Consider the following 13,605-nt stretch of genomic DNA (forward strand, 5'->3'; position numbering starts at 1 on the left):
TATTAAATTAAATAAATAGTAGCTACAACAAAAAATAATACATATGCATTTAATTAATTTATAATTATATGTCTATAATGCCTTTATTTAAAAAAAAATATTCATTATAAAAAATTTAAAAAGAGATGTTATATTATCTTTATTTTCTACAATTCAAAGATTCATTACCTTCAAATTTATTAATTTATTATATTTACTACATTGTCCATTGTCTTCTTTTTACATTATCTTGTAATTAAATATCAAAGTTATAATACAAAATATGTTATATATATTTATTTACCAAGTATTTTATACAAATATAATAAATATTAATATTTTAATTTGTTCAATACTTTCACATGATAACCTACGACACACATCTCACAACGCATGAAACATGCATGTAGGGGAAAAACTACCACTACCAAATATCAATAGGTGCTTGTAAGATAAAGAGTTAATAGTACAACTAAGATCCCATCATATATACAACAAGGTAAATCTAAAGCTTCCTACATCATAATCTCATTGCACGATGAATCCATCTATGCTACCACCAGTAACCCAATTGCACATGACACACTACAAAAAAAAAAAAAAAGATGACATGTACCGAAGATGAAGACAATGATAATGCTATCCAAAAAAAAAAATTAAGAAGAATTAGAGAAATTTTAACAAAAAAATAGTATTTATTTCGACTATCGTTTTTAGACTAAGTATTTAGACTAGCATTATTACAAAGTTGCAAACATTTATTTTAGTGACAATATAATCAATCTCTCATATATTATCTTGCATTTATATATTTTAAATTACAGATTTAAATAAACAAATTCAATATTTATTTACCTATGCATGAACATCTCCGATAGAATATTGCATTGATCACTACAAGAAAAATGCACATAGACAACACTAGAAAGACAACAGTTTTTAAGAAAAGTGTTGCCTTTTGTATAAAAGACAACAGTTTGGTCCAAAACCGTTGTCTTTGATGCAACACTTTTGTCAAAGACAACGGTTTTTAATTAACCGTTGTTATAAGTGTGTTGTCTTTGTGCATTTTATGAACAGACAACACCACAACGACAACGGTTTTATAAAACCGTTGTCTATGTGCATATTTTTTTTTTTAGAAAGACAACGGTTTTTTTAACCGTTGTCGTTGGTGTGTTGTCTTTAAGCGCACTGGAATACACAACACTAGAAAGACAACGGTTGTTTAAAACCGTTGTCTTTGTGCGATCTTTAAAAAAAAAAAAAAAGACAACGGTTTTATTTAACCGTTGTCGTTGGTGTGTTTTCTTTAAGCGCACTAGAATACACAACACTACAAAGACAACGGTTTTTTAAAACCGTTGTCTTTGCGCATTATTATTTTTTAAAAGACAACGGTTTTATTTAACCGTTGTCATTTATGTGTTGTCTTTAATAGCACTTGAATACACAACACTACAACGACAACGGTTTTTTATAACCGTTGTCGTTGCGCGTTCTTTATTTGTTTAAGACAACGGTTTTATTTAACCGTTGTATTTGGTATGTTGTCTTTAAGCGTATTTGAATACACAAGACTACAAAGACAACAGTTATAAAAAACCGTTGTCTTTGCGCAATATTATTTTATAAAAGACAACGGTTTTATTTAACCGTTGTCTTTAATAGCACTTGAATACACAACACTACAACGACAACGGTTTTATATAACCGTTGTCGTTGCGCGTTCTTTATTTGTTTAAGACAACGGTTTTATTTAACCGTTGTCTTTGGTATGTTGTCTTTAAGCGTATTTGAATAAAAAACCGTTGTCTTTGCGCATCATTATTTTATAAAAGACAACAGTTGTATAAAATAAAAACAATGACATTAACAACAAGAGTCGAACCTATGACCTCAAACATAACAAATAAAGTTTTACCAACTAACCAACACAAACTCTTATGTAGCAAAGTGCAACATCTGGTATATTATATATAATTGGGTTGCTTATATATAAAATAAGCGAAGGATGCCCTTAGGAAGAATAGAACCCAAGACTTCTAACATAACAAACTAAGCTAAACCCACCAAGCTACACCAACACTTATTTTTTGCATAAAATATAGGTTAATGATGCCACCAAGAAGGATAGAACCCAAGACCTCTAACATAACAAACAAAGCTAAACCCACCAAACCACACCAACTCTTGTTTATTATGTTGGTGATAATGAACCACAATCGATTTAATATCCCAAAAATAATATTTATATATACACACACAAGTATATAAAATATTATTGGATATTTATCCGAAATATATATATACACACAAATATATATAAAACGGACCCAACGGTTATATATACATGTATATCTACGAAAAAGATATATCAATATATATCAACCAAAAGAAAATATAATCCTTAGATTATAATTCCAAAACAACAAGAAAGAACGGATTTTTGCTTAGAGCATAATCCAAAACAAGAAAGAAGGAGAAGGAAGAAAGATTCGTACGAGTTAGGCAAAGTGTCTGTCTTTCCTTAAAACCTTATTTGCCACCTCCCAGAAGTGCTAGGAGCGTTGTGGCCTAGGTTTCCCAGGATAAAACGTACAACGGTTCGACGTTTGAGCACCCAAACGAACGAACCCGGCAAACTAGAGCACGGGCAAAACACAGTAGCAAGAAAGGTGTAGGAGCATAGTTTTGGAGCTGGGAAAAACAGAATTTTCTGTGTTGTGTGTGTTGTTCTCCCGTGTAGAAACACTGCTGCTACACCCCTTCTTATATAGGAGGTGAGGAATCAATAGCATTTAGTTTAGCATTTAATCCACGATTTGTAACACCTGAAACAGCCACCATTATTGAGATTTAACTCAAAAATTCAAAAGGTGGAATTAATACAAGATTAATCCTGTAACAGTCCAGAACCAACAAATGGTCCGCGCTGTTTCAGCTCAGTTACTTTCGGGATGCACGAAAGTTCGTGCTTCAGTGCACACGAGACTGAACTCTCACGGCTGGAAATCACCATTTTTCTGACCTCCTTTCCGACCACCCAAAAAAGTGGTCGCAAAAAATTAAATTTTTTTCATTTTTCGTCCGAAACTTGCACTAGTCGGAAAATGGTCAGAAATACCGACACTATTTAAATGTGGTCGGAAATGTTTTCAACCATTTTAAATTTTTAAAATTAACTTTATAATAATAATATATAAAAAGCTCAGCTCCACCGCCGCATACGAATACTAGTCTTTTAGGACACAAAAGTTTTTCAAGTGTTACGCTATTTCCGCGACACCTCAACGGAAATTTTTAAAATAAAAACAGATATGCTCGTCATATCCTCATTTCCTCTCCTTCATCGCTAATAGTCAAGGGTTCAGCCTGAGACCACAGCCTCCAAGCCTAGGACTCGGAGTTGAACGAGCTTGCGGCGGCCGAGGAGGAATCGGACGATGTTGCTGGTGGAAACCTCATGCGGAGCAAGGCTTCACCGACTAACTCCCATTTCTACCTCTTTGCTATGGAAACCGGTTCGAATTCCACTAAGAAATCGACCAGAGGAAGGCTGAAGAAGGTTATCGATCTGGCGGAGGATGTTACTGAGGTTTCGGAGTTGAACGAGGTTGTGGCGGCCAAGGAGGAATTGGACAATGTTGCTGGTGGAAACCTCATGTGGAGCAAGGCTTCACTGCCTGAGCGGAAACGGATCTGGAAGAGGAAGCGAAGCAGCGTTGGCCTCACCGCTACCAGAAGGTTTGAGCTTGGAATTGCATTTATTCTCTTCTTATTTATTGGCTTGATGCGGTTTAAATTGAGTTACTTCATTTTTTTTGTTTATTCTGTTGTGTTTTGCTATGCATTTCTTGATTAAATGTTTCTGGTTATAGGGCACAGAAATCAAATGGTGGAATTAGGAGTATAACTAAGTAAATTTCCTCTGCTGGTGAATGCCTCATTTATGTTTTGTTTTAATGCATATATTCAATCAAAGATTTAGATTTTTGTAGAGTTTTGTGTATGTTCTGATTAGATAATATATTAAATTTGTAATTAATTGGTGGTGCAGCCAAGATGAATCTGGTGGGGTACTTCAGGCTAAGAGACATTTTACAGCAGCAAAAGTTGATGGCCTGGTTTATAAGCTTGGGGGTGATGCTTATGTTAAGGTAAGGTTCTGATTTTTCTTTTACTTTTGTCATTAGGATGGGATACTTAGGCATTTTTTGAGAGGTTATGTAATCTTTCAGCTGAATGAGTATGCACTATTATTTGGTAACTTCTAGTTTTTAGTAAATATTCATTGAACATGGTTGGATAATTCCTTCTGTGGTATTATCTCAATTCTAGGACATGTTGTACTGTTCTGTTTCAAACAATAGGAACCAAGGTTAAATAAAGAAATTTATTGAAAAATGACCTTTTGGTGAATGAATTTACCACAGCTTCTCTAGGTTTCTATATATGAATTTCTATATATACATTTCTATATATGAATTATTTATTGTGATGGCATTCTTGAGATGTTCCAGATGGCCCTCCCCGGATCCTCCCAATGATGGCGCTTAGAGGAGATGAATTATTGTTGCACCAATTGTTGAAATGGGGCCTTCACCCAAATGAATCTGACAACAATGGGAGAACAGCTCTTGAATGTGAACTCCACTGCTGAATTTTTTTAAACTGTGTGGCTGAGTGCCACATTTCAATCAATTTCTTTTGCTTTTCCATTTTCCACCCTTCAGCATAAAGCAGTATCTAAAGGACATGAGAATTGTGTACTTCTGCTGGACTTTGGGGCCGTTCCCAACATTAGAGGTATATAATATTTTGATACAAATCCAGTAGCCAAATTTAGAAGATACATGATTTAAATTTTACTAACTTGTGAAGGACAGTCATATTCCACATTTACTGATCATCATCAAATAATATGCTACAGATTATTTCTTCTTGTTTGTTCATCATTTTTTACACCCACAGAACACATAAGCTTTCAAGAAGTATCTGTTTCTTTCATTATTGATGATTTGCCACTTTTTCTTAGGAATACAAATACATCACGAGAATGAGGTTGACTTACATTAGTTCATCTGTGGCATCCCATCTTAGGAATACAAATACAAATACTTGTTCGTGATATCCCATGGTCTCAAGAAGAATCATAAGCTGGTGGCAAAATTCTTTACAAGTTATTATGCATAAAGCTATTTATCTCATCAGATCATATACCGGTCAGGTGATGTTCAGAGACTGGTGGTAAGTATCTGATAGACCTTTTTGTGATTCGTGAAAGATAAATATGCCAAACTAAAGCAAGCGAGTAAAACAGATCATCCCGTTGGACTCAGTGTAAGAACTCTCCCCCTCACTCATTCCCTTTTTCTTTATCTTTATATGTATTCCCTTCCAAAGTAAGTTTCTGCTCCACGAATACTGTTTTTATTTTGTAATTAATTAAATATGGAAAGGGTTGCTTGCTCTAGTTTGTTGTCTTTTGCGTTAGCTTGTCCGCCACTATTACCTCACACTGTCCTTTTCAATATTATTGCCAGGTGAATGCTGTAAAGTTTAATGATTAATGATTATGCTACTGTAGTTGTATCTGCCGGATATGATAAATCTTTGCGCATTTGGGACTGCAAATCTCACAGTACTGATGAGCCAATTCAGGTTCGTAACTTTCCCTTTCTTATACTGTAGGTTATTAGTCACATTGAAACTATATTTTTTAAAAACCTCTGAGGTTATAAACATAATGACTTTTGATTTTGTGGCTATGGGTTATGTCGACCTCTTGAACAATGTTACTTTTACATGTGTTTTTTCTAAGATTGAATTAGTGTGTACTATTTGCCAGGTTTTGATTTGTCAAAATGAAGGTGAAAGGTGCATGAAAGAAACATCTATTAATTCACTGAGGATAAGCCTCAAGGTACTGATAGCAATGTGCATATTCCTATTTTTGTTTCTCTATACAAATGTTCTATAGCATATTTACACTGTGGTGATCATCTGAGGCATTCTAAGCACCAGCTTCACATCATGATGGCTCATTTTGGCTGCAGTATGCAACTGTGTATCTTCTTCAATATCCCAGAGGCCAATGGGTTCAGTATACATCCAAATTCCATTTATTGGTTTCCTTGACATTTTAAGTAGTTGTGTACATGGTGTTTGCATGCATTATGTATAGCTCGAGATTTTGATTCCCAAAAAGAAGAAAAGAAAATACAAGTAAAAGCTTATGTTTGTCACTCTCTGTTGCTTTTCCTTCTATAAACATTATAGGAACATAAGAAAATTGAATCAGATGCTTGTTTAGGCTCCAAGAGAAGTTTTTCATTCTGTATTTTTTTTCCATGTTTAGATCCCAAGTACAGTGCAGGCAAATGCTGAAGTTCCCGAGGATGAAGAAGACATTGATGAAGAAGCTGTAAGAACTGCATCCATGTATCATAGTTTTTGTCTTTTCTTTTTAGATTAGATTGACTTGTGTTAAATTTTTAACTGTATACTCATGATGGATTCTTTTCAAGTATATGAAATGTCTATTTTGTATGTGTTTTTCAACAAATATCTTACCAGCTTGGAACTATATATATATATATATATATATATATTCATTTCATTACAGAGGATTCCTCTGTAGTGAAATGAATTTTTTTTATTGACCGCGTCCAGTTTTCCGACCACCAAATTGGTCGAAATTTTCGACCACTAGTGGTCGAAAAAGCTGGACCCGCCTAACTATTCTCTTGGCCATTTTTCCCGACGGCCTTAGAAAAGTGGTTACTCTTTCCGACCACTCTCTCGGGTGGTTGAAAATAGCTAGAGGGATTTTTCCGGATACTCAAATTGGTCGGAAAAGAGGTCGGAACAGGCATTTCCGACCTAATTAAGGTCATTTCCGACCACTTTTCGGTGGTCGGAAAATGGCAAATTTCCAGCAGTGTCTCGTGTGTGCTCACAACACGAGATTCAAACTCTCGTGTAACCTCATGACAGCGCACGAGAGATCAAGTCTTGATCTCGTGTAACCTCATGACAGCGCACGAGAGATCAAGTCTTGATCTCGGGTGATCTCTCGTGGTGTGGCCATATAGTGTTGGAAAACTGTACAGAAATTGGCATAACTTAGCCCGCAAGGCCAGCCAATTTTCGGACGACATTCGTGCCCCCAGGTGCCGGCGCACACGAGCTCGGGCTTGAATCAAGCCTTTTTCAATCTCGTTCAATTTAATTTGATTCAAACTCTCGTGTAACCTCATGACAGCGCACGAGAGATCAAGTCTTGATCTCGTGTAACCTCATGACAGCGCACGAGAGATCAAGTCTTGATCTCGGGTGATCTCTCGTGGTGTGGCCATATAGTGTTGGAAAACTGTACAGAAATTGGCATAACTTAGCCCGCAAGGCCAGCCAATTTTCGGACGACATTCGTGCCCCCAGGTGCCGGCGCACACGAGCTCGGGCTTGAATCAAGCCTTTTTCAATCTCGTTTAATTGGAATTTGATTTGCCACCCCCCCCCCCCCCGCGAGAGAGCCTCTATGCTATACAATTCTACAAGCTCCAAAAGAGCTCTTGTATAAAAGGGGGGTGAAATCCTCTTTCCAAATCAATGTGGGACAAAGCTCACTTTTCCCTTACATTTTTCCAACTCAATGGGTCTACTTTGAGAATCAATATCTCATTCACCCATTATCCGTTTTGAGCGTGCAATATATCAATCTCTTCGTCTCACTACGAAGAACCCGAATCCACTTTGACCCGACCCAAATCGGAAGTGGACCCCACTGATAATTGTACCACAAAATAGCCACTTAATATGTCATTTTATGCCATTTTAATGCTATTTTTTTCAACATATTAAAGTGTTACACCATATCTTTTACCTATAATTTGGACCTTCATTGTTTTTGTTACGAGATGAAAATAGATGTTTAGAAGATCTAAAACAAAATAAAAATGTAATTAAATTTTTTGTCCAAATATAATGCATAAAAAATTAATAAAGAAAAAATACAATTCAAAAGTTAATTTAATAGTTTTATTTTCGTTCATATTTAAATATAAAATTATTCACCAAAATTTAAATGCCAATTCATTAAAATTTTATTTTACAATTCATTAAAGTTTTATTTTCAATTCATTAAATTACATGGCATAGAACGGCCCTGTGCGGTGCGGTGTGGTGTTCAGAATGGTGCGGTATGGTGTGGAGGAGTTAAGGGCGGTATGATAGGGGCCGGGGTTGGTAATCGACCTTTCCGGCATGCATGGGACACGTGGAGAATGGATATGAAAGAGTAGTTAACGTCGTACAGTTAGCTATAGCCCATTTCTTTTGCCGCGATCTTTGTAATAATTGGGCCGCCAGCCTTTGGAAGAATAAACCTTCGGGTAATAAAGGGCAAATTATGATGTGCAATCGTGTGCACCATGCATGGTGCACACTGTTCTATGTTCATAATTACCGAACTATATATTCATAATTTTTTAAATTCAAAATATTCATAATAATTGAACTCTATATTCACAATTACAGAACTCTATGTTCATAATTTTCGATGTTCATATTCCCAATTGTTGAACTCTGTATTCACAAATCACAAAACTATATGTTCATAATTTGATAACTATACAATTTAGAAATTATGAATCAACAATACAGAAATTATGAATCTGCAGTGTAGAAATTATGAATCTACTGTATAGAAATTATGAATCTATTGTATTTAAATTATGAATCTACGATTTAGAAATTATGAATCTAGAGTAAAGATTTTATAAATCTACAGTATAGAATTTATGAATCTACAGTATAAAAATCTATGAATCTCGCGTTCTGTACCTATACACCCGGTACTATTTTGGGTCTAGCGACCCGGGTAATAAAGCTACTATTTTCTTAGTCCCGTTCTATACCTATATACCCGGTTTATGGTGGACCCGGTCCCTATAAAACCATGAATATACTTATTTAATTTGGAAAAAATATGAAGGCTTATTATAAAATAAAAATAAAATTTCGTTATTTTCCTTATTATATTAGATATATATGTTATCACTACAAGAAAAACAGTTTTTAGTGACAGAAAATTAGTGACAGATGAAAAACTCCCTCACTAAATGTATTATTTGCATAATTTTTATGAAAGTTAAAAATTACTCTAGCTAAAGATTTATAATTTAGTGTTGAAATTTTAATTTAATACTTATTTTAAAAATATATACTCTCACTATTGATAAGAAAGATGTTATTACTCTCAATATTGGTGTGTGAAAATTATTTCATTAAAATCTAATTCCCACCAAAACCTAAAATCTAATTCCCACCAAATTTTTACAACCCACACATCTTTCTCTCTTCTCTCCTAAATCCCTAAAACATTACTCCGTAGTTCTCTTCTCCAAACGCCGCCTCCAGACCGCCATCGCCACCTCCAATTGCCCAATTGGCCGAAAAAATGGCGCCTCTCGCTGGCCAAAAGAAAAACAAAGTAGAACTTAGAGGTGTACCCCAATTTCCTAATCGTCTACCCTTCTATCGCTTCCCTAGTTCCCCCAACTCCCCAAGCCCTAACTCAGCTGACAGCAAGACTCCGCCTCCGCCCTTGCCGAGTCCCGACCACAAAGCTGCTGTCGACGACACCGGAGGACTCCGCATCTCCTCTCCGGTCTCCGCCTTCGCCCAAGCTGCGGCCTAGTCTCCGCCTCAGCCCCTGCCGACGAGGAAGCTACTGCCCGGTCTCCGCCTCCGCCCCTGTCGACGACGAAACTGCTGCCTGTTCTCTGCCTTAGCCTCACATGTGAACCAAGGTAACGCCTCCTGCAATGAAATTCATAATGTGTGCTAGACCGTAATTTGTGAAATATGATTTGCAATTGATTTGTGTTGGACTGTATTACTCAACTATGTTTTTATTTATTTATTTATTTTTATTTTTTTGCTTATTACTCAACTGTATCAATCTAGTTTGCAATTGACTAAGGCTTTAAGCAATGTGTTATTTTTGCTTATTCCCTTTATTGATAGGACAATAAAACACATGTTTTTCATGAAAAATGTTACTGATGAGGCTATAATATGATGAGGCAACAGGTTAAAAAAGAGCTTAGTTGATATTTACTTTTTGCAGCATAGTGATTCAATGTAGGAGTCTTTTCTACTTTATTTTGGGTAATGGGAATCATATATTTTACATTTTTACAGATAATACTTATCTTTTCACATCTTGTAGTTGATACTTTACTACCAAAATAATGCATATGTGATGGCTAATTGCTATGACTACTGGATTTGTCTGAACCTGCTTAATGCAATAAATAAAGATCCTATGTATTACATTTTGGGACATTATATATCTCATGTTACCCAAGCAGGAGAAGGAGCTAATTGAGAGGCATCACACATGGCTTAATGACGAGTTAACTACCAAAGTCAATGATCTCATAAACCTTCGTAAAACTCATTCCAAACTTGAGGCATACATGTCTGTTAAACTTTCTGATGTAAGTTGGTATTGAAGAGCATGTCATGCCTACTATTTATTCTTTGGTTCACCCACACAACATCACTGATATGAATGTATTGACAAATTTAGGTAGAGAGGAAGTTCAGTGAAAGTTCTAGCTCTTTGACATGGTACAAGGACAGAGTAAGGGAGCTGGATTTGAAGTTGGCATCCTTGGAGCAGGTTTGTCTGTTAGTTTCCATTATGTTATTTATTTTCCTGGTTGATCCATTTGTTTCCTAATAATTTTTGTATCTTCATTACATAATTGAAGGAGCTGTTATCATCAAAGGATGCAGCTTCTAGGACAGAGGAACAATCATCTGCTAAGATTTCTACTGTAAGTGTTTTCTATTTTTTCTATCCTCTTTTATACTTAAGTTCATGAGTAAAGTAATTAATTCACAAAAAAGCATTTAGCTGGTGAACACAGAGCTTTAGAATTTACTTTTGTGGCAATAAATTTTTTCTTGGCATAAATTCTGATGCATGTAGCTCTTAATCATCCTCAGATAGGAAATGCATTAAATGTTTTTTTCCCCAGTCTTAATACCTGCACTTTGTTTGGTTTATTAGACATTCAATTATACCACCTTTTTGTCTATTAGAGCTAGAAGCTATTGTAGTTGTCCACTGAAAGTTTTCTTTATAATAGGCATGTTGCTTGCCTTGTCATAGACTCATTTCCCTCTTTAGTTAATTTTTTGACGACAGGGATCAGTGGGTGCAGCCTTCTTATTGTAAAATGTTGGTATGTATAGATAGAGTTGTAAAGATATCAATCAAAAAGATACAATGCAACAATTGTATTAAGTGTTGGAACTGTAAAACTGTATATATGTTTCTGTGTAAAACTGTACAAGATAAAAGCCCTATTTATACGTAGGCTAAAGACTACCAGCCACATAATTCAAATTCTAAAAAATTGTAATGCCACCTGGAGAAAAGTAGTTTTATCTGAATTATAGATTCTTTTTCCCTCTGTTCTTTAATTGTGGTTCGTTTCTTGTCTCCTAATAGGGATATGGATTGGCTTGGTATTAACTCAGTAAAGTACTCAAATATGCTGAATATATATGCAAAATCTCTTTACTATATTAGGGCATGTTTATGCATCCTACTACTAGGCTCAACCTTGTTTGGCTGTTTTACGTGAAGTATGATTTATGAATTTTCTTCTAGTGTTAGATAAGGGTTCTGCACCACTCATAATTCTACAATAAAGAGATCATACTTGCATGCTGTGTGATGGACTTAAAGTTGCAGGTTGCATCTGTACCTAACATTCTTAATTCATGTAGTTAAACAAGCTTGTGGAACTATATAAAGAGAGCTCGGAGGAGTGGTCTAAAAAGGTAGGTGAACTTGAGAGCGTGATTAAGGCATTGGAAGTGAGTTTGCTTTGCAGTTGGTTATTTAAATGAAACTCATAGTAGAAGCAAGATGATGGGCTTTGTGATGCCTTCCTACGGGTCTAATGAGACCATTTAACCTTTGTTTGTTTATTATATTAGTGCTATCCTTTTTAATAGTGCAAAAATGTACTCACTTTTTACATGTAGTTCCAACAAGTTGATTATGACAACGGTTTTTAACGGTTATTGTACTCATTTAGACTTGGTTCGTGAATTATTTTTTGTAGTATTATGACTTGATGATATATGATTTGATTAGAATTGTTCATGGAAGTATTTAGACTTGTTAATTAGTTCTTTTGTAACTACACTTGGCCATGGTGAATGGATAAATTGATTTTTTATATGATTAAAATTTCAGCAGGTTAAAAACGGTTAAAATCGTTGAGACAACGGTTTTTTTACAAAAGACAACAATTTGAAACTGTTGTCTTTTCTAAAAAAGACAACACTTTATGGACGTGACTTTTAACAACAGCGGTTTTAATAACACAATTGACAACAGTTTATAACTGTTGTTTTTTAAAGAAAAGACAACAGTTAAAAACCGTTGTCTATGTGCATCACTTTTAATAACATGGGTTTCAACAACATTGAATAGACAATGGGTTAAAAACCGTTGTCTTTGAAAGAAACGACAACGGTTTAAAACCGTTGTCTATGTACATGACTTTTAATAACACCGGTTTCAACAACACTCAATAGACAACGGTTCTTAAACCGTTGTCTTTTCTAGAAAAGACAACGGTTATTAACCGTTGTCTATGTGCGTGACTTACAACAACACCAGCTTCAACAACACTTAATAGACAACGGTTAAAAAACCGTTGTTGTTTCTAGAAAAGACAACGGTTATTAACCGTTGTCTATGTGCGTGACATACAACAACACCGCCTTCAACAACACTTAATAGACAACGGTTAAAAAACCGTTGTTGTTTCTAGAAAAGACAACGGTTATTAACCGTTGTCTATGTGCTTGACTTACAACAACACCGGCTTCAACAACACTTAATAGACAACGGTTAAAAAACCGTTGTTGTTTCTAGAAAAGACAACAGTTAAAAAACCGTTGTCTATGCGCGGGACTTACAACAACACCGGCTTCAACAACAGAAATTATACCCCTACAACAACGGTTATTAACCGTTGTCTATGTGCATTTTTCTTGTAGTGGATATACTTTGAAATACTTATTTAAAAATAATCATTGGGCATTATTCCATTCACAAAAAGCGCGTAAAAAAACTAGTTAATTTAATAAGAGTAAAATAGAGTACTAATTATGCCAACTTTGATTAGGATGATGTTCGAACCTAACACATTTCTTATTGAAATCAATGAGTAAGTTAATCGTGAACTAACATAAATTAACGGAAAAGATAATATTTAACGAAAAAGTTTACGGATAATCATATTCATTAAGGATAAATTAGAAAATCTTAAGGAAAAATTAAAATCTGATCAAACCATTCATTTGATTAAAAAATTTGTCCCGTAATTTTTTCTACCCATTATAGGCATAACTCTCTTGAGCTCTTATTAATGCGCGCGCGCGCGCACACACACACACACACACACAGATATATATATATATATATATATATACACACACACACACACACAATCTACATCTATCTCTACATCTCTACAAACTTAATAATCTACATCTACATCTATCTACAATCTACAAACTTAATAA

General features: G+C 35.0%; 2 protein-coding genes across 6 annotated transcripts; both read left to right on the plus strand.

The window, feature by feature from the left end:
- Positions 1-3,222: 3,222 nt before the first annotated feature.
- On the plus strand, positions 3,223-6,531 carry LOC109159774. 5 transcript variants are annotated; one of them, XR_002050652.1, is made up of 8 exons: positions 3,227-3,726; positions 3,861-3,916; positions 4,040-4,139; positions 4,503-4,788; positions 5,018-5,322; positions 5,526-5,643; positions 5,831-5,905; positions 6,341-6,531. XR_002050652.1 is itself a non-coding variant. In XM_019307887.1 (7 exons), the coding sequence occupies exons 1-4, from the start codon at positions 3,446-3,448 to the stop codon at positions 4,527-4,529; spliced, it is 456 nt and encodes a 151-aa protein (XP_019163432.1). In that variant the 5' UTR covers positions 3,223-3,445; the 3' UTR covers positions 4,530-4,788; positions 5,018-5,643; positions 5,831-5,905; positions 6,341-6,531. The 5 variants fall into 5 exon arrangements, 1 of the variants encoding a protein (XP_019163432.1); XM_019307887.1 differs by having other exon boundaries at positions 3,223-3,726; positions 3,861-3,899; positions 4,494-4,788; positions 5,018-5,643; XR_002050649.1 differs by having other exon boundaries at positions 3,228-3,726; positions 5,018-5,643.
- Positions 6,532-9,395: 2,864 nt separating this feature from the next.
- Positions 9,396-12,072, plus strand: LOC109160002 (nuclear-pore anchor-like). Its single transcript, XM_019308117.1, has 5 exons — positions 9,396-9,794; positions 10,359-10,487; positions 10,580-10,672; positions 10,764-10,829; positions 11,791-12,072. The coding sequence occupies exons 2-5, from the start codon at positions 10,467-10,469 to the stop codon at positions 11,911-11,913; spliced, it is 303 nt and encodes a 100-aa protein (XP_019163662.1). The 5' UTR covers positions 9,396-9,794; positions 10,359-10,466; the 3' UTR covers positions 11,914-12,072.
- The last annotated feature ends 1,533 nt before the right edge of the window (positions 12,073-13,605 follow it).

The sequence above is a fragment of the Ipomoea nil genome, unplaced genomic scaffold (genome assembly GCF_001879475.1).
Source record: "Ipomoea nil cultivar Tokyo-kokei standard unplaced genomic scaffold, Asagao_1.1 scaffold2845, whole genome shotgun sequence".
Lineage (NCBI taxonomy): Eukaryota > Viridiplantae > Streptophyta > Magnoliopsida > Solanales > Convolvulaceae > Ipomoea > Ipomoea nil.

Coding starts and splice junctions, on each gene's coding strand:
- LOC109159774 (XM_019307887.1), top strand. CDS start 3,446: ATGCGGAGCAAGGCTTCACCGACTAACTCCCATTTCTACCTCTTTGCT. Junction 3,900..4,039: donor GGAATTAGGAGTATAACTAA/GTAAATTTCCTC, acceptor TTGGTGGTGCAG/CCAAGATGAATCTGGTGGGG. Junction 4,140..4,493: donor GGGGTGATGCTTATGTTAAG/GTAAGGTTCTGA, acceptor GGCATTCTTGAG/ATGTTCCAGATGGCCCTCCC.
- LOC109160002 (XM_019308117.1), top strand. CDS start 10,467: ATGTCTGTTAAACTTTCTGAT. Junction 10,488..10,579: donor TGTCTGTTAAACTTTCTGAT/GTAAGTTGGTAT, acceptor TGACAAATTTAG/GTAGAGAGGAAGTTCAGTGA. Junction 10,830..11,790: donor CATCTGCTAAGATTTCTACT/GTAAGTGTTTTC, acceptor TAATTCATGTAG/TTAAACAAGCTTGTGGAACT.